Genomic DNA, 21,205 nt, shown 5'->3' on the forward strand with positions numbered 1-21,205 from the left:
ATACAAAGCATATTCAAGCAAAAAAAAGAGACATTTCAAACATCAGATAAAGTTGTCTATGGAGCAACTTGATTCAGCCCAATGTGCGGCGCAAGTACATAACATACAAAACGGATAGCGACATCTTATTGCGCATAATGATTTTCCGAATATTTTGAACGTTTCTTTTCTTGACTTACGACATTATTTACGTCAGTCATTGCAATCTTAAACGTGACCAAAGTGATTTCCCTTCGTGCTTCAAAAACACGAGAATCACGTCAGTCAGCCTTCAATTAGACCTTCTCAAAATATTTGTAAGAGCTCAACAACTAGCTTGCGATTACATAATGCGTCGTGTCGTTTTCACTAAAAATTACCACTAATTTGTATACATCACCGGCAGCCTTGCGCCTGACCTTATACACTATACGGATTGTGTTTTTTTTTTTGTTTGTCGGTAACAGTTTCGTCACGAGATTAGAATCCGTTATCGTGGTGCCGTTCTCGAAGCTGTTTTGTCTCTAAGACGCCGGCTCAAGGTTCACGCACCGGCTCCGTGGCAGTATTTCAACACGGGCGAATAAAGGCTCGGCCTTCGCGGTCTATATTTAAAACGCGGAAGCTATGCGGCACTAGAAGCGCGCAGATCGCTCGCTCGGTAAACAGTTAGAAGTGTGGAAGGCGAGTTGCGAGCTGCGGGCTGCGAACTGCGAACGACCAACAACGCCCTACACGATACCCGCGCATGATACTCGCCACTTTATTACGCGTTTCATACGTTATATTGTACTATGACCTCGTTTCGCTGCGACGAATTCGTACCATTTAACACATGTTAGAACATTATCGCATTGAACTAGAAAACGTCTATGACCCCATTAGCAAATGACAGTGACATTATCTTTACAACATGGTTAATCGTTTCTAATTTTTAATCACAAAATCTAAATGAACAACATCATCAATTATTTCTCATATAAAAAAAACATGTTTGAGAAAACCACAGCAGCAATTTTTTGAGAGACCTTTATCGAAGTCAAATTATATAGCTCCGAATAACCTTATTCGTCAAGTTGTGTGACCGTCACAATCGATATATAAATATGCATGAAAACAAGAATTGAATAAAGTTTCCGTAGTATATCACTTGTTGTAGTAAAGAAAACTTTATCTTTTGTATATTGCGTCAATGAAGACTTATCTATGATCGTTACATAAGGTACATTTTGTGATTAATCATGCTGCAAAAACAAGAAGCATAATATTATAGCCTCTTTATATATGCTAAACGTAAACCGCGATAACATATTGCGTTGTAAATCTGCTCAAAGTATATCAAATCTTTATATCATAGGTACGATGGCAAATAACTTACAAAATTAAGGAATAATTAACAACATTAACCGACAAATGACAGTGAACTAAAGTTAGCAAAGGAATGCTGTGTAACAAAGGAAGATTACGGTATCGATGTGGAGCGCAGAAGTGGGGCACACACACTTGACGCGGCCACATACAATGAACTCGTCTTTTATCTGCAATTAATGGTGTTTAATTGGCATTTAATCAGTATTGAATGTTATTTTGTACTAGTAGAGATGTAAACGTTGTCGATCAGTAAGCGAAATAAAACTTTACTGTCAAAATCATTATAAATTAGAGCGTAACGTGTAGACTACTTGAAGTTTCAATTATAACTCCCGCTCTATGATTATTGATCGAATGGGTAACCGCGCGGTTTATAATTATAAATAGTTATATGGCTTATTCGAGTGTCCAGTCTGTGGGATCGCGTTGTGCAATAGCAAAATAGGTTACGTCTATACAATCGACCTAGTTGCAGCGATTATGTTGACTGTCGAGCCCTTTGTGTTTGCGCACATACCAATAAGACTTATTGTGTAAACTGTAATGGTATCACAAGATTTTGTAAAAGTACATGTTATCTAATGTGAAGACGAATTATAATGATTTTTTTTAGAAACAAGTGATAGTTTAAATTTGTTTTGTTACTGATTACCTACGTTTTAAAAATCATTTATTAGATCTACAAACAAAACAAATACTCCAAAATATGTTAAACAGGGAGCCCGAGCCGGTGCGAGTGCGGGTGCCGTGCCGGGGCGATGGCGACGGCGTCACATAGGTTCGCGCGAACTTCAGTTTTGTTGTCGTTCCGTCTCGCTCTCCGGGTCATCGGCCGACACACCGCACGACTCCCTCGTTCTATTAACCCTGTGCGTATCGCCACTCGCCACTCTGATACCTACATCATTATCGTACTCTTGTTAAAATATCACCGACGGGAACGTTTTCACCGATTGGTGCGCAATAAATTGCTCAATTTCACGTGTGACCGTAACGAATTCTCCTACGCAAAATCCTCGCGACCTTGGTGCGGTCAAAAGCCCACAACGACAGGCATCGACCGGCCAACGGGCACAGCAGCTGTGGTTACGGTCGCCGCGGGTGTGTGACCACGTCGCCCGATTATTTCTACCGCAATGCACAATTATAACAAAGGAAGTGTCACGGATTGCGTGCCACACGAAATTATTTGTGGGTGGCGGCGATAAATAGCAAAATTGAAGACATTTTCGTTGTGTAATTTTCCTCTTACAAATGCTATGAAGCGCTTGTTCGTGTTATTTTAACATACATTTTAATAACAAAAGCGTGTAAATTATCATGTTAAATGATATGTGTATCATTTATAGCATAGGTGAGACGGTTTGTATTCGTAGCGTGCATGTCTCGCGGCATTGTAGTGTAGCTGTAGCATAGAGGTGGAGACGATGCGTTTTTTTAAACGACATCGGCGGGGCGGGGCATTGACACCGTGGCCGGGGCACTGCCCGTTCTTGACAGTTCAAATGTTTACACTTTACATCTCGATAGGCCTACTGCTTACTTCACTCTGAACTTAATTGCTACGCTGTCCAACACAGTATGGACGTTACTGATAACCGAGGGGCGTCTATGGCAAGGGATTTACCTTAAACGCATCGATGACGTAATCGATGTTATTTATTACTGTACTGTGTGGGTTTTGGCATGACTCAATCGAATTATGATTACGCCTAACAAAACACATAATTTCGTTGAAATTAGTATGCCTGGGATAGCCCGAACAAATTTAGTTAAATGTAGGATTATCTTACCCAAACGAGTTGTTACTTCTTACGAAAAGAAAACAACCTGTTATGTAGGAATAATCTTAAATACGAAAAATCCACCATCCCTTATAATGTAAAAATGTATATAAAAGCAGTGGGGAATATCGGTAGCGGGAACAATGCCGGCGGCGGTGGCGCGGTCGGCGGCGGTGAGTTCATCAGACGCCATAATGAGTGCTCCCGCGGGTTCAACAAACTCCCTATTTTACAAGTAAAATAAACTTTATGCGTTGTCAAATCTTTACACACCGAATTCTTCGGACACAATGCGCTCAATAAATTTCGGTCGTTTTGAATGTGCGCCAAATGCGATCACCACCGCGCCGCGCAACGGGACTGTGCTAATAATGTTATTAGCCGTCAACGATACCTTTATTCGCCGACTCGCTACTGTGTCGTAATGGCTCAGTACTGAAATAAAGTATCGTTTCCTTTAATCCGCTTAAGTTTTAATCGAATCGAAGACGATTGTTGTCGATATAAGAGAAACAAAACGTCTCGTGGGTTAAGAGAGGTCGAGTTATATACGTCGATTTGAAGAAAAAGTGAAATTGTAACAAGTCAGAACCAGTCGAGGTCGGTGACCGAGCGGGGTTGGAGGAGGGGTTCGCTGCGATCGGCGACCGGCCTGCGCCCGGCCCGCGCCCGCCTGCGCCCGCGCCACCGCCACTGATTCATCATTAATGCTGCCACCTTAACCGGCCCGACCGATGCGACGACCGCCGACCGCCGGCCGCCGGCGTCCCTGCGCTGTCCTGCCTGACTCACCTTACATCACTCTTTTGTTCCACTAAAATGTCCTCTCTCACTATTTGGATGACGCGCATATTTGAAATGTTAACGATACAATCTCGTATGATTCACCATTCCAGAGACAAACGCTACGAATAATTAGAATTAGAGGACAGTTGTATTTAGCTGCTTTTGGCGAATTACACAAAGAAATGTTTGTCTTTATTTGTTTGTTACCTTTTAAACTATGTTTTTAATACATAGGTTAGAATACAGGCTCTACAAGAAGTAGTTAATGCGGGCAAAACATTATTTTTGGTTGAATTATTAAGATTTAGCAACAACAACATCAAGTTTAACATTTAAGTTGCCGTGGACATAATGCGAGCAGACCGTCTGAACACTTGCGTGAGCCACGTTGCGAGTTGCGAGTTGTGTTTCACGAACAAGGAAAGTGCAATATTACTTTCAATATAAACAAAATACTTTCACCGTAAAATGAACTCAAAACAATAAATAAGTTTTACCTACACGCGACACGCGTACAATAATGCTTATTAGTTAATCCGGAAAGCTGACAAAGTAAAACTTAAATAATTAGTCAAAATATTTTTTATTATTATTAGACTAAGACGTAGCTGTTTAGGGACTTCGTTGTACACTCTTGACGACACTAAGTGCTATACCTATATGTTAGTTTGTTTGGGGCGTTTATATTATACATGGGACTAGTTGTATAAAAAGTTAACTTATGTTATACCATTTAATCATGAATCAATGTTTGACCATACAGAACCGTTTTTATGAAAGATCCGATCGCATCATACAATAGTATATGGTAGGTAATTTCTGAGAACAGGATGAGGCGAACGAACGCATCGAAAGTTTCTTGCCGTCGGGCATTTTTCATACACACATACACAAATGTGCCAGTTGTATATGTATGTAACGGCGCAGGTTGTTTGGAACGTCGAGTGGCAAGCTGGCGAGGGTGTACGAACCGCAAAGAATAGGGGAGGATTTAGTTCAACGTATTTTTGTCTATCTTCAATATTGTAATCAGTTGGTATTCGATATGTATCACTGATATTGATATGTACTTTACTATTGATAGAATACTAAAGTAGATATTTTTCTAGTGTTCCTAGTTCCTTATAATGATTATTCTGACAGCGTTAGACTTTTAATATAAGGTTGTAACGGACAATGGACGAATTAATTTAGATTCAAAAACTATCCTGTCGATGTGAATGTATTTAGTGAAGCGAAACAGTGTATTGTTTAATTTGTATTTTATTTAGACGTAACTACGATACCGTTTGTTTTCACGGAAATGGAATGTTCTTTGTTAGGTTTGTTATATTATTGAAGAATTCGTGCACAGAGTGGTTTGTTTGTAAACATCGCGGCTCGTTGACAAAGTGTGTTTAGAGGGGCCGCCGCCCGTGTGCTCCACGTGATTTATACGATACCTTTTAAAATTGGATAGTTAAAATTTAAAAAAAAAATAACATTATTTTTCAACAACTGTATAAACCAAACGGTTTGTTTGGATAAGTCAGTACAGTTTTTTTTTTAATGATTTTGCTCCTTCCACTTATTTTAATTGCGTTATTATTTATCTTTAAAGTAATCAGAGTTGTCCCACTAACATTAAATTGTATATTTTAAAACAATGTTCAACTTCCCGCAAACTACGCAACAAGTTCTCGTCGGCTCTTGGGACCTCTGCTAGAGCGAGATGACATCAAAACATCCCAACTACCAGCATAACGTGAAGTAAACAAGAGAAGGTCACGTGGACGAAACAAACATATATGTTCTTATATGCGGAAAAGAGATGCGATGAAAACAAATCAATAAGTCATCTCGGTCCTACGCCGGCGAGCGAGACGGCATAATAACAAACCGGCATTTTATATGCCGGTTTGCGTTACTTAAACCAACATCATTCGAATGGGAACCTTATTCCATTGAAATACGTATGTCTTTAATCTAACAGTTTTTTTGTTATTACGATGGCTATGAAGTGATGGAATATCCCGTTTACAGCACCGATTAGTGATTTGTGTTATCTGAATAATAACAAATGTTACTAATAGGTGCAATAGTGCATCTGAGACTATAATCATTATGGCTTATTATTACTTCAATCTAGAATCACATATATTTAAGCCATAACAACAAAGAAAAAAGGTAAATATATATCACTGTACTACATGTGCATCAAATTGTACTCGAGGACTAGAGATATCATACGGTGTGAATCTATAACAGACATCATAACCTTTTTATAAGTGAAATTATTTGATTAATTCCTTTTTATTAAATGATATAATTTTTTTTATTTCCCCGATAGAAAAAGCCCCAGAGTAAGCAACTTGGATACGCCTAATTAACAACATTTCCTGTATGTCCTTTACTCGACTTTGCAACTAAAGATATAAATGCAATTTATAAATGGTAGAGTCAGATTCTAATCTCTAGGACTGCGCATGCGACTAATGTATGTAAATAGCAATGTTTTTTAGCACTTGCCAACTGCATCATACGGTAAATTGTCATTGAATGCGCAGAGGCGACTGCAGTATTATCACGTCTATTCAGTGCCACCCACACATGCAAGCGTGCCGGCACGTGTAACGTGTACATACAGCACACAGCTGCAACAGGTTATAATAGACCCGAGCGGAGAAGCGCTAGGAAATCAGCTTCGTAACAAAGCAGTAGGTATTTATGTTGCTCGAATTAATGCATAAGACTGCATCTCTATTACAATCAAATTACGTAATACTTCTTAAAATGTGCTTATTACGAAATAAGCATGAATTTACTTAGATTTGATATAACGTTATGTATTTCTATTCAAAAGATTTATGTAGAGCAATTAATTTTCTGTCTGCAATATAGTTTAAGTTAAGGCAGTTTATTAATTAAAACTCGACGATGTCCATGACGACAACAATAGCCCGTCCTCGACTAAGATATAGCAATAGTGCAACCTTAGCCGACCACCCTTGGCCGTGGTGCTGCGACCTAGATGCTTCCCCCTTATACAACCCTCTAGCCTCGGCCCGCCCCCGTTTCCCGCCCGCCGCGACCTGACCTAGTTACAAAATGCACTTGATTTAGCCGCAGTTTCCAAGCGGGGAACGATTGCCTTCCGCGCGCGCAACCCAATTCGCGTCCCTGACACAGCGGTGACGTATCTGCCCTATTTTATCTATCACCCACTTTACCTACCAGCACTTAGTAAATATCCGACTGTATAACAATTTATCAAACTTATTATAGCTCGGGAGTATCATTCGATATACTTACTGTTCTTGTACTGTGAAATGAATAGTGCCTATATTTCTTAAATTGTTTGCTTTTTAGAATCTAATAAAAGAGTGTCAAAATCGGTTTAAGAAGTAATACAAATTATCGGGACATAAAACGCATTGGCATGGATTATATTTCAAATATAATTTACTTAGAAGTATCTCGAAGTTTGATGTATTTTATAACGAGATAACGTAAGATGTGATAATTGTGGCGGATTACATACAATCCATCCAACTTATCTGACCCGGTGGGTGTGACTTGCCATGTCAAAAAGTACCACAAGATCGTTCGTTGTCTTGAGTCTAATAGAAGTAAGCGCGACAGCACTACGTCTCACGGGGCATGATAAGTTTGTCGGACTATAAATATAATATGTGCAATGCACACATACGCGCGGGCGTGGCAACTGGCAACACTGCACGGTGCACACGAGCGCTAGCCGAGGGCGCGTTACAGCGGCAACACCGCGCCAAGGCCGCGACCTAGAGCTGCTTCCGCCATCGCTGACATTACCTATTTCAGTATTAATTTTATGCCTTAATGTCATTAATTTAATGTTAAAGTATATTCACACACGTGTTGTACGCGTATTTAATGGTTATTTATGGTTAATTACCATAGAAACGACACTAACTTACACATACTTTACTGTATAACTCATGTTTACTAACGTACAAGGGATAATTTTTTATCGTCTTGTCCGATATTTAGATTGCTATAAAACAACTGCAAGTTAGAATAAAAACTTTAACACATACTTACCTAGTAACAAAAATGTTATTACAAACAATATCGATGCAAAACCGTAGCATAGTCACGTCTAATAATTTTTTTTATGGTCATTGTATTATCGCTCAAATACCTATAATATGAAAATAAAGAATAGTGACTTTAATGTCGTGTGACTTATATTTTTTTATTTGTTTTGTTCCAGATAAACAGTGTCGTGTTCGAATGCACCTGGCGAGGCTGCGGGCACACCACCAATAGTTGTTCAGCAATAGAGGCGCACATCAGGAACACGCATTTGGGGTGCGTTGCAACAATTTTAATTATGCATTGTTTTTTTACCACGTAGTAACAATAGTATCTCAACGTTTCTTCTCGAAATAAAAAAGTAAAGGCTTAATTTCGCTTTTATATCATTTTTTTCCAACTTTTTAGATGTCAAAGTGGAAAACAATTAAGCGATGTTAGCGAAGTAGCGAAGGTCAGCCCTTAGTGACCCGGAAGCAAGGCTTCGCGCCAAGGTTCGCAGCTCCACTTTGCACGAGTGCCGCGGTCGCAACGCACAAGGTCGCTGCGACCCGCCACCCGACCCCCGTCCCCCGCCCTCCGCCACCAGACCAATACTTATATAACACTCTCACTGGTCGCTGTTGGATCTTTACACTTTAATATAATTATTTTCATCGGCCAGAGACGAGTGACTTATTATTTAATAAGACTTTCCTATAATTAGAGAACAAGGAGAATGTTTCTGATACATACATATACCATATGGAAATCTTAAAAAATACATACATTAAAGTCTAAATTATTTCAATGTAATAACAGCATCTCTATGTTAAGGTTATTGGATTAATAAAAGGAAATCATTTCAATGACTCTTGTTTCAGGCCAAAGAAACAGGGCGAGAGCGACCACGAAGAGGAGTTCTACTACACGGAGCGCGAGGTGTTGGCGCCGCCGCCGCCGCCCACGCTGTCCCACCGCGACATGTGCCGCCCGCCGCACGAGGACCCCGACTACCAGCGCCAGCTCGTCGGTTCCTACAGGTACACACCTCTACTCTACATCACTGTGATATGTTACATTGACATACAATGATTCCTTGCAATTCTAACCAATGAATACGTTCTAGGCAAGGACTTCTTTCAACGATGCACAGTGGCTCCGCAAGGCCTATAAGTATTCCAGTAAGCCATACATGGTCATCATCACATTCACCGGTATGTTTGTATTGCTTTTGATATTTTGATTTTCATACCCGCTTTGAGGCTGTACTAATAGAGGTTCAATATTACAGAAGCACATGAGACTATCGGGCATGACCGGCTCGCCCGGCAGCCCGGGCCGGCGGCCGCGCTCCGACAACAAGAAGTGCCGAAAGGTGTATGGTATGGACCAGCGCGACCTCTGGTGCACGCAGTGCAAGTGGAAAAAGGCGTGTACGCGTTTCAATGAATAACGCGCGCGCCATCCGCACGCACACGCGCGCCCTCTCGCATCACCAATGACATTTGAGAAGTTTGTTGTTCTCGAACTGTTAACATGAACCGCGTAAACGATTTCGTGAGTGTTTGTGTCGTAATTAAGCTTAAATGAAGATATTATTAAAATGTTTTATTACATGTAAGGTTATACGGAGTATATACTATATATTGTTTATTAATAATAAGGGAGACATATTTTTTTCTCTTTCGATGTGACTCGTATTTGACTGCATTATGGACATTGCCCACGTATTTTTGTAGAAGTGGTCACAGTTGCTTTACTCGAGATGCCGAACTCCGGCGACATCGACTGTAGACTGTGAACATTAGATGTAAGCTAATAGACTTAAGTTCTGACTGACCAAACAGTGTGAAAACTATTGTTTTCTTTGGATGCGCTATATTAAATTTGTTTGCATCAATTTGTCCGAATGAAGAAAATGGAAATGTTACATTATAATCGATATCTAACACAGATACATTATTCGAGCAAACAATATCAGAGCTAAGAAAAACACATAACTGTACTGTACTCTAGACTCTTAAAACTATATTTTTGATACCAACACATAATTTCTATTATATGAATTTCTATTATTAGCATCAACAGATTTCAATGCAAATATTTTCACACATGATGAAGAAAATATATGAAGTGACGGACATTAACACAACCAGAAACTATTCATATATTGATATAGGCAATAGAATGCAAAGATAATTAATTTTATATGCAATAGGATATTTAAATGAACTGTTACCAGAACTTATTTTTACTAATATTAGGTGCCTTAGTAAGGAAAAGCAATGCAATATTTTTCTTTAAAACAAAACGTAACAATGAGGCTTAATATTGATAGAAGAGAAGTATTGAATGTCGTTATTATGAGAGTAATAATAGAATTCCGTCCACTTGATGGGGTGTGCGGTCGCGTCGAGTGCATTCTGAAACCATATTTGATGATGAACAATGTTTTCACACTGTTGATAATCCGAGCGTTCAATTGGATGTATCTCGTCCAGTCGGTTGCAATACAGTGATATTTTATCACTTCATGTTACATAATGTACTGACTGAATTATTAGATAATAATGAAGTTTATTGTGTATTTAACACGATGAAAATTGAACTTAGCCAGTAAGTATCTCAAATTCGACTAAAAGACTTCAAAGTTTAGACTTAAATTTTTATGAACATATCTGTACTGTATACAAGGAAGGTCCTTTATGAACAAGGAGAGAATACTCAACTTCGCTCACGACGCGCATTTTGGTAGCGACGCCATCGCCATCTGTCAAATGCGCTATATTTGTTGACCACAAGCACCGACGGATTGGAAACGTTCTTAACGACGAAGCAAACAGCGCCCAAGACGGAACTATACGGATGTTATTGAATTTGATACGTACGTGCAACAAACGAACTCTATCTTTGATGCACTGGTACAGAGACAAGCAAACGGTATCCAGTAACAGATTATTAAATGTGATCGTGACACGTGTCTCTCGTAGGACATAAATAAAACCGTGTCACGAATATAAAAACCTTGCAGCTTTGGCTCTCGAATATCATTAGGTTTCCAAATACCTTAAGACGTTAGTATGTGATACCGAGGTGTAAGGAGGAGAGCGGAAACAAATCCAGCGAGCGAGTGCTGCGCCTCCGAGCTGCAATATTATTCGTTAAGTATAAAGTATATTGTGTACATACATATTTATAATCAAAGTTATATATTATACATGTATTTTGAAATGAAAGCAATGTTTGGATGTGTAAATATAAGAATTTTGTTAAAATATTATTGTTATATAATGTGATCATTAATATCGAAATTGTTTTATACGAGGTCGAGATACATTTTAATATAGAGTATATAATAATATATAAGGAGTTTTAGTCCTGTTTAGTTGTAAGTGGTAGTTTAGGCGCTGACAAGTGCGGCGTATCTTGTCAATCGTAGTTACCAAGCATCGGCGTTGTAATATACATAACATTTTGTGTTTATAGGTAATCGTAATAATAGGCATTCGTCTCCGATCACTTAGTCTGTCTCTCTACTACGCTGTCGCGAAAGCGAACAGGAACCAAGGCGCACCACATTTTGATATGAACCTGGCATGGAATCGATTTTTTTGTTCCAGCGGACTCTGTGTTCCATCTTCGTTTTAATATTCATCTCGGTTCCTGTTCATTTTTACGTCTTTGTACTAGAAGTTTTTACATACGGCCTTAAAGGTACACGTAAATCGGAATGTGCCAATCTAAAAAACTGATCCAAGAATGATAAATCGCCCCAGACATATGTCGTTGCGTCTTTATATCTATACTCGGTGCTCTGTAAACAATGTTCACGCACATACAAATACAATATTTATATCGACGTGCCTATATTTTTCTATTTATACACGTGCATTCATCTATACACATAGCCATAAATCATAATATAAGTAATTTCCAAGAAACAACCGTAAAGATTCAATTTTTAAAATGTCATGTAAGTGTTTTGCAGCTATTGGAGAAATGAAATATTAGGAAACATAAAGTACTCGTAAATACCTCCTCACATTATCACTCACTGCTGTGAAATGTAGATCTCACTGATATAAAATATGCTAGATCTGATTAAAATAAGCGCAGCTCGGCGCAATGCCACAGAGATGGTAATGTTCATAGCGAGAAATTAACTTATATGCAACATTAAAAAAATAACAACCAAAAGAAAATTAGACAAAATATAAAAATAAGTAGCAAAATTTTATTTTCTTGCCAAATCATTGTAAAAAAAAATAAAAATCAAACGGTACTTATAAAGTAAAATAATTTCCACGCGGCCTCCAAATGTAGTAGACGTTATTTTATATGTTATGCAACGTACCTGCGAGTAGCTACCAAATACATTGAGTTTATTTACATTGCAATAATGGTTGTGATAAAACATCATAATGTTGTAACTTTTAGCAAATTTATGTATAATTTTGTTTATATCAACGAATTTCAACGCTAAACGCCATCGTCAAATAGCTTGAACTTTTAAATGTTTTATAACAACCCAGCTAGCAATTTAACAACTGCCATATCATAAGGATCTAGAATATAAAGGGGTTTAGATTGTATGTAATGTGTGATAGTTGTTAATGATATTTTAAGTTCAAGTCATAATGTAGTATTTATTAATTTTAAGTACATACAATTACAAAGGTAACGTTTTTCAAGAGAGGCCGATACGAGAACGTAACGATATCTCATGACGGATCATGTAAATTTCTACTCTATTTTGCCTTTAATCATATCTTATTTCGAATAATTATAAATCGAATGATTCTTATATTTAAAATTATTATATTTTTGGCTATTTTTTATAAAACAATAAAAGGTAAAAATAATTAATTAATCAAATATGATTTTGTTTTAGTTTGGAAAATACAGTCATTGTTTCAATAACTGAGAAATACATAAATATAATTATCTCCGAAAAATGTTAATGATACCAATCTCCGCGTTTTTCGTGGCTTAGTTTTAAATAGATATTTTTAACTCCGGTAAACTGATCTTATGTTTGTCTATGGTTGAAAATAAACATTTTTTTACCAATTTTCGGATACATTGCCATGCTTGGTTTTTGTTTAATACCGATCTCATTTTATAAATGAAGCTATTAGATTTATTATCGTATCTTTTCTTTATAAATCTTTTTAATATTTCAAATAAGATTCTATTTTTATTATTTTAGATAAAGACAATTTTATTTTTTACTTAGTAGTTAGTGTTATTACCGTATTAATTTAACTAGCCAAATTTTTGCTCAATATTGTATACACAACACCAAAGTCATTACCTATAGTAAAATTATTTTAACTTATCAGTACAAAAAGCATAATAAGGCAATATTGGATTTGTTCTGTCCGTACACCAAGTACTTGCCTTTTATAAACGCTGCAAAAAATATATTTAATGTATTACAATTTTTCTCTCTTAGTTTTTGCAAACATTTAGAAAATTAATTCTATACGTTCACTGGTTTAACTGGATATTATAGTATAGGGTTACAGTTATGTTATTTTACAAGAGGCCTCGTACTTTTTTCTAATGTGAATGATTAAATTTGATTTTTTCCTATTAAACGATAATTATTTAAAGTCTGTCCAATAAATTACATGCACTTCCGATTAGTTTTTCGAGAAATGTATAATTCGCTCATTTAATTAAAAATATAATTTCAGTATTTATTTGAAAAAAAAAAACAAGTGCTCGACAATCCCACCTGATGTTAAGTGGCAAAGTGATCGAAATTATGATATCCAAAATGATTCAGATTACGTGCTCACTTATGTTGAAGAAATGAGCTAGATGACGTGTATTTTACACATTTGAGACGTGTTAAAAAATGACAGTGACGTCACATTAAAGCATTCAGGCTGCTCCACTAGATTCATAACCAAGGGCTGGAGCAACCTGTACGCTAGTCGTGCTCTAAGTCTTCAAAGTTTTATTTTTGATATTAACTCGAGCATATGTTGCTATCTTGATTGAGTGTATTTGTTTTATTTATTGTAAGGTTTATGTATAGTTAGTAATTAATACACACGCCTTATTATTAGATCGTTCATTGAAATTATTTTAAGACGTTAAGTCTTTTTTGTACTTAGAAGCATATCCTAGAATTATTTAGTGTGTATTAATTTTTTATTGAGTATATAAATATGGATTGAAATACTGTTACTGCCTGATGAACCTTGATACAATAATTTCGCAACATAACTTTCTGAGCTACTCTTCATCAAGATCATACTTTCGGCCATTAATGATATTGTACAACTGTAAAAGAGTTAATAATTACAGGAGACGCTCTTGCTATGTATATAATCCATCTGTGCCTATTTGTTTATCGTTTAATTTAATAGTGTAACTCATTTCTAAGAATTATACGACTATATGTAAATATGTAAATTGTGATATGAATAGATTATGTACATGCAAAATCTTAACATTTAAAACTATTTATGTATACATATAACTTATATTATGCTAAACATCTTGTAGCCCTATAAGAGTGTTTATGAACATATTTTCCATTCTATCTTTAAAGTTAATGGAGTAAGCGTTCTGTAACATAACTCTATAGTATATATACGGATTCGGTAATTGTGTTAATTTGATATATCTTTGTCGTATAAAATAATATTTTTCATAAATATATTTTAAAACCACAGATCTATAGCCCATAGATGTTTTTTTTTATATTTTCCGCCTTAAAAAAAATACGAAAATCGACTCTCGTTTAGACGTGGAAATTGTATACCAACTGCATCTATAGGTTATATATCTATGTTTCAAACTATGGTTCTGTACAAAAAGTAATTATACACTTATTTCTTAACTATGCTAAAAAGAACATCATTATTTTAATTACAATTGTTAATTTTCTTACATAATTGTTTTATATAGTACATTGTTTAGACATCAATACAACTTCTATTTTTAAGATATTTTTTATTTCCGTTTCGTAGTATGTACATTTATGTGGGCAATCAACTTCAATGAAAATATGTCTCCTGTTAATAAGTACGAACACCTAACATGATAAGTGCTTAGTTATCAATTCGGCTCTGAGGTGACTATCATTATAATTTGTAACTTGTAAGAACAAAGTAAATGTGCCGAAAGTAAGGCTTTGGAAATCATAATCATTTTCTTCCGTATGGTACATTAGGGTATAATTTGCAATAATAATAATATATTTAGATACATATATGTACAAATGAAAATTATCTATTTTGGATAATTTGGTCTCGGTCCGACAATGTTATTTGCGTTTTAAAATTGTTATCGGAGGACAAGTAGACGCATTGTTAAATTAATTTATTTGGCTTATTGTTTTGTAATTACCAAAAGTATTTCCAGGTCATTGTTACGTCTGTCTTGTCCGTGCTTAAATCTATTATTTTTGAGCTGGTGTATGTCGGTGAATAGACTCGACAACTCCAACGTAAATCAAAGCTAACTGAAGTCTTAGACCGCTCTATTTTGTATACATTCATCGATTGAATAGTTACCAGTAGATATAAGTGGCGCAACTTTTAGTTATATTTAGAAAAATCGTTTGAATGTTATTATTTGCTCGAAAATGTAGGCATATTCCATGTTGTCAATATCACAGCAGTTTTTAGCGAAACTGTCAGCAGAAGTACAGATATTGTTTACTTTTTCATCCTTTTACATTTTATAATTGAAACATTTTCATGTATTTTGCATCACAATGTTCGTTTTTGTAATTCAATAAAAATCATAATAAAGCAGAGTAACAAATATAATAGAGAGCTGGCAGTTAATCTACTGTGATATTAATAATTTTATTTATTATTCTTCTAGATTATTTATAATTTAACAATGAATGAAATGCGACCTTGTGTTATATTTAACTCAGATCGTATTAGCTGTAGAAAGTGTTTGTGACGGTCCAGGATGTGTTCCACAATAAATAATTTACATGATACAAATGTTACAATTTTGATTATTAGGATATATTTTCGTTAATGGTTTAATTAAATTTGTATTTAGTATTGAATTTAAATTGTACAAGAATGCAACGATTAACACGCGCAGTAAAGCGATATCATTACATAAATATATGCAGTTGTTGTTGAATTGGAGTACGATCTAAGCTCTCTAACAGTTGTAAGCCATGATTGTGGTGTATTGCATTTCAAAGCTACGGAACTCGACTGTAAAGAATATTCCTATACGTATGAACCTATTTACTATCTCTTCTTTAAAAACGAATGTTAAACAGTTTATTAAACTATTTGTGTAAAGACATGTTATTTTTATTACTTTATGAAGACTGTAACGTCTGAATTATACCTCAATAAGTTTAGAATGAATTTATGTCTTAAATATATATATTGCGATTATTGGAAATTAATGTGGCATTATTTTCCCAATCCTATAAAAGTATCCGTTGTTTAATTGAAGTCCGTTCCGTTGTTTAATACAAGTCTTACCACCATCTTTCATCGCAAAAAGTAAAGGATCGTGTACCAAGCTTATTGAAATGTTCAAGTGTTTCCCAAATCACAAAACTAATGTATGGACAAATCTAGACATTATAATTTATTACAGATTATAGACTACATATATTTACAAATATATAGTTTAGATTTATCATTTTTGTTTTAATGATACTTCCATATTTTTGATCCAGATGTACCTTACACTATATTGGAACATAAAAAGAATACTACGACAACTATTTTGGCAATCCTGAGGTTTTATAAACCAGTGATCCATTGGTGCACAAAACCAATGGCTTGCTCGATAGCCAACACGCGGGTTCAATTACCCGCGAGGGCGAAAATGGAAATTCTTAAAAAAAGCAACAGCGGTACAAATCTTCTGATTCGCTATAATCGAATGCCTTTACGTAGACAATGTGTAAAAGTTATGGGAAGATTAAATATGCTTTATACTGAAACTTAAACAGTCAAGTTCATCTATCCAAAACATGAAAGCAAACTTCCTTAGACGATATATTGATTGATATATTTACAATTGATACCGACTTTGTAGTAAAAAAAATGGTCTTATTAATGCATCTACAATTTTCTTAAAGTTAATTTGAATAACTTCTCATTTTCTTTACGTCCAGAATATTATAGCAATGTTTTCTCTAAAAGATTTTGGTAAAGTAACTAAATCTTTCAAATTTAAGCTAATAAGTTTTGTTGAACCAATGAAAAAAAAACTGTTTTTTTTTCTACTCAGTGTACCAAGTTTAACAATATGGGTAAGTAGAAGAAAACATTTTCAAAATTGGGAATAAGTTGGCAATACAGCATTGACATTACCAGGATGTAGATTATAGAGCTATATATTTTTTCTCTGTTCTTATATGACAATTTACATTATCTGTGAAATGCAGATGATTAATTTGTTTGTTTGCAAAAATCGAAAATGAATGCAGTTTTTGTTGCGTGAATTTCAATCTTGTGTATTAAATCGGGTCATTAGCTTTTTCATATCTATAAGTGAGCTGAACTTTATCAACAAATAAACTACAAAGTCAACTGGCGTAGAATTTGGTGAAGGTGCAAAAATGGGAGCCGTTTTAGGTCTTTGTTCTGCTGCTCAGGTAAAACCAATACGAATAAATCTAATTAACTGTATTTAACTAATTTAGAAACGTCACTCAGTAGAAGAAGTTATAAAGTTTAATTTGGTTGACAAATTTACCTCAAATACAGGAACGAAGTTATCTATTCTTTAATTATATGATTTTTATTATTGATGGTAAAACGAGATATTAACTAAGCGTGTACTAACGATGTTTTTGTTTAGATGGCATGTTGCTGTACCAGCGCAGCATGTTCATTATGTTGTTCAGCTTGTCCATCATGCACCAACTCCACGTCTTCACGACTCATGTACACCGTCATGTTACTACTAATGATGATTGTAGCCTGCGTTACTCTTGCACCAGGATTACATGACCAGTTAAAAAAGGTAGGAACTTTTCTCATCTTTTATAAATAACAATTGAATTGAATTTTAAAATCCAACATGTTTTATAAGATGTAAAATTCCCATATTTTTTCAGGTACCATTTTGTGAAAACTCAACAGGAATTATTCCGGGCAACTTTAAAGTAGATTGTGACCAAGCTGTTGGCTATTTAGCAGTATACAGGTAATGATACATTCATAATCATATATTTAACTATAAATGTGTATGTTTTTGTTTATTTCAAATGCTTCTTTCCAGAATTTGTTTTGCAACATGTCTCTTCTTTGTACTAATGGCGCTCATTATGATTGGTGTAAAATCATCCAAAGATCCAAGAGCTGGAATACAGAATGGGTATGATCTTAAACACAGAGTTATATTTCCCTTTATTCAGTTATAGTAATAGTTCTAGTATTAGTACTACTATCTATAGTTATCTGAATTTATTGTGTTTTTTTTACAGATTTTGGGGTATTAAATATTTGTTGGTAATTGGTGGTGTTATTGGAGCATTCTTTATTCCGGAAGGGCAGTTTGCCTCTACTTGGATGGTATTTGGCATGATCGGAGGCTTCTTTTTTATCATCATACAGCTCATTCTGATTATTGACTTTGCACACTCTTGGGCTGAAAGATGGGTCTGTAAGTACAGAATGATATGTTGTTATATTGTAAATAATTATTGGTAAATGATTAGTCAAAATGAAGAGGTCCACTTTGATCTTGAATGCCAAATCATCCTTCAAGTTCCCTTAAATATGTAAAATGAAGAGATTAATAATAGATATTACTTATGAAGTCTACAAGTATTCAACTTGCACTTATGTACATATCTTTGTATAAATATGATTCAAGTATAAGTCTCAAAGATAAAATTTATTGCTTCTTTATATCACACTTAGTTCTTATCATATTTCTAATACAATAACATATATATGTATAAACAAAAAAATCAACAAAAAGCCCATTTTAACAACTGCCAAAACTGTATATAATTTTATTTCCCTATTATTATTTTCTACTTTCAGCAAATTATGAGGAGTCACAGTCACGGACCTGGTACGTAGCTCTGCTGCTGTCCATGCTGACATGCTTCACACTTGCATTGACTGGAATTGTGTTGCTCTATGTATATTACACAAAGGTAAGCTTAAATATAATTTTCATCAGAAAATTGAGTTGTGGTTAAAACAATTAATTTATCATGAAGCTTATTCGTTTTTATAGACTATCTAGGAAAATTTCCTTAACAATATTACATTTATTTAAAACTAGCTGTTCACGTGCGGTTTCAACCGTACGGAATTATAAAAACTTTATTTTATTGTTTACATTTGTCAAATTCTCAATTGCAAATGTCAAAATTACCGTTACCATAATAACCTTGCTTCATTAGTACAGTTTGTAGTTTATGGTCCCATTCCCACATGAAGGTTTTTTCTAATTTATTTACCCCTAATGTATATTCATAGTGTGAAAATATAAGTGTGTCGTAAGTGTAACTTTTATTAAAGAAAGAGTTATTTAAAAATGTGCTTTGATTGTTGACATCCCATCCCACTGAGTAGTTAGTGTTTACAGTTTACTATATTAGTATAGATTTAATGTATTTATTTCAGCCGAGCGGTTGTGATCTATCAAAGTTCTTCATATCATTCAACTTGATACTTGTGGTGATAGCAAGTGCGATATCAATCCTGCCATCAGTGCAGGAGTATCAGCCGCACTCCGGTCTCCTGCAGTCCTCCGTAGTCTCCCTCTACGTCATGTACCTCACCTGGTCCGCACTCTCCAACTCTCCAGCTGAATGTAATGCCTCTGTTTCTGAGAATAATCAGGTAATATAACTTACTGCCACTTTTAAGAGTTGTTTAATAGTTATTTAATGAGTCTTTTTTACAAGTATTCTACACTGAAGGTTATTCCTCAACTACCAGTTTAATTTTTTTTTCTTTTAAGAAATACAATTCCTTTATTGCACAGTACAATTTTATCGGTCTGTATTCCCTTGGCTTTTTAACTAGGAGACCCGTTTTCAGGGAATTATTTATGTTTTCAACCAGCTTTATATTCATGGGAGAGAAAGGAATGTTATTGAAATGTATCTAAACTATCATTTGTAAAGTTATATTTACTTAAGTACACTGTTGTATGTACTGTATGTGTATTTGTAAATTAAATTATATATTTAATATTGCGTGACGTGGGAATACACAGAGAGAAACTTATTGGGTATGTATTATCTAGTTAATTACTTTATATCTATTAGTACTATTTTTAACATCATCAAATCTTGTATTCCTTCTATAATCTTTTTTATCGTGTATATTCATACAATAAGTCATTATTATGTAGTATTTTTCACATTTATGTAATAAATTCAATTTACATTTTGTGCCATACTATTTTTATTATTTTTCAAAATATTAAATGTATACCACTATCCATTTATCATATGTTATTTGTTTAAACCATTTCTTGCATTTCATAATTTAAAATACATTTTTCAGAATTCGTTTGACAATCAATCGATCATCGGGCTGGTGATCTGGGTGTGCAGCGTGCTGTACTCCAGCATCCGCACCGCCTCCAACTCCTCCAAGATCACAATGTCGGAGCACATCCTGGCCAAGGACGGCAACGCAGGTGAATATGTCATTTTATACTTTGATATTACACTGTAAGGTTTATACCTTGCTTATTATTATAGATTTATTTATTAGTAAATCAACAGAAACAAATATCTAATTAAAATAATTAACTCTGTCTAAAAATATATAAAGCAACTGTCGGTTTAAATATTTGCAACAGTTCGTATTTCTACAAATGGGTTAGGTTTCGAATCAGTCTATTTTTGTCACTTATTGTACTGCATGGATTGTTAAGCATGCAATAACAATATTATTATAATATCTATTCGCGTGAAACTCAAGGAAAGCATAACGGTTATAAAAATTGATTGGTGTTTATTTTTTTGTTTTGTTGCTTTTTATGTTAATTTAGTTTTGATATTTATTGTAATACTAATGTATTGTGCATTCCTTGCGGACATAACGCGCGCGACGCCGCGGGGCAAGGGCATGGAGGGCTCATTGCTAACGAAGGTAAATCTCATCAAACTGCTTAATATAAAATATTTACAGACTTATTCTTTACATTCTGCCTTCTTGCTTTTGGTAATGGGTTTGTATTAAATGTGTCTTTTTTGTCAAGTAGAATTTTAGCTAAAAATAACATCGCAGTTAACACCATCAGCGCCGGCCGCTTTCGTA

At 35.0% G+C, this 21,205-nt stretch overlaps 2 protein-coding genes across 4 annotated transcripts in view; both read left to right on the forward strand.

Moving 5' to 3' along the window:
• LOC106111174 (zinc finger protein 704) overlaps nucleotides 1-13,117 on the forward strand; it is a 49,308-nt gene extending 36,191 nt beyond the window's left edge. Inside the window, exons 5-8 of the mRNA XM_013293188.1 lie at nucleotides 8,152-8,249; nucleotides 8,837-8,995; nucleotides 9,082-9,169; nucleotides 9,247-13,117. Of these exons, the coding sequence (XP_013148642.1) occupies nucleotides 8,152-8,249; nucleotides 8,837-8,995; nucleotides 9,082-9,169; nucleotides 9,247-9,408 (507 nt within the window). The 3' untranslated portion in view covers nucleotides 9,409-13,117. The remainder of the gene's footprint in view (nucleotides 1-8,151; nucleotides 8,250-8,836; nucleotides 8,996-9,081; nucleotides 9,170-9,246) is intronic.
• Nucleotides 13,118-17,339: 4,222 nt separating this feature from the next.
• Nucleotides 17,340-21,205, forward strand: part of LOC106111234 (probable serine incorporator) — a 4,838-nt gene continuing 972 nt past the window's right edge. For 2 of the 3 annotated variants that reach the window (XM_013293257.1, XM_013293258.1), the window contains exons 1-8: nucleotides 17,341-17,562; nucleotides 17,769-17,933; nucleotides 18,028-18,116; nucleotides 18,192-18,287; nucleotides 18,397-18,575; nucleotides 18,962-19,077; nucleotides 19,553-19,771; nucleotides 20,444-20,579. In XM_013293257.1, the coding sequence (XP_013148711.1) occupies nucleotides 17,527-17,562; nucleotides 17,769-17,933; nucleotides 18,028-18,116; nucleotides 18,192-18,287; nucleotides 18,397-18,575; nucleotides 18,962-19,077; nucleotides 19,553-19,771; nucleotides 20,444-20,579 (1,036 nt within the window). In that variant the 5' untranslated portion in view covers nucleotides 17,341-17,526. Of the gene's footprint in view, nucleotides 17,563-17,768; nucleotides 17,934-18,027; nucleotides 18,117-18,191; nucleotides 18,288-18,396; nucleotides 18,576-18,961; nucleotides 19,078-19,552; nucleotides 19,772-20,443; nucleotides 20,580-21,010; nucleotides 21,038-21,205 lie in introns of all 3 variants that reach the window. The other variant, XM_013293256.1, reaches the window with a different exon arrangement.

The sequence above is a fragment of the Papilio polytes genome, unplaced genomic scaffold, assembly GCF_000836215.1.
Source record: "Papilio polytes unplaced genomic scaffold, Ppol_1.0 DF824180.1, whole genome shotgun sequence".
NCBI classification, from domain to species: Eukaryota; Metazoa; Arthropoda; class Insecta; order Lepidoptera; family Papilionidae; genus Papilio; species Papilio polytes.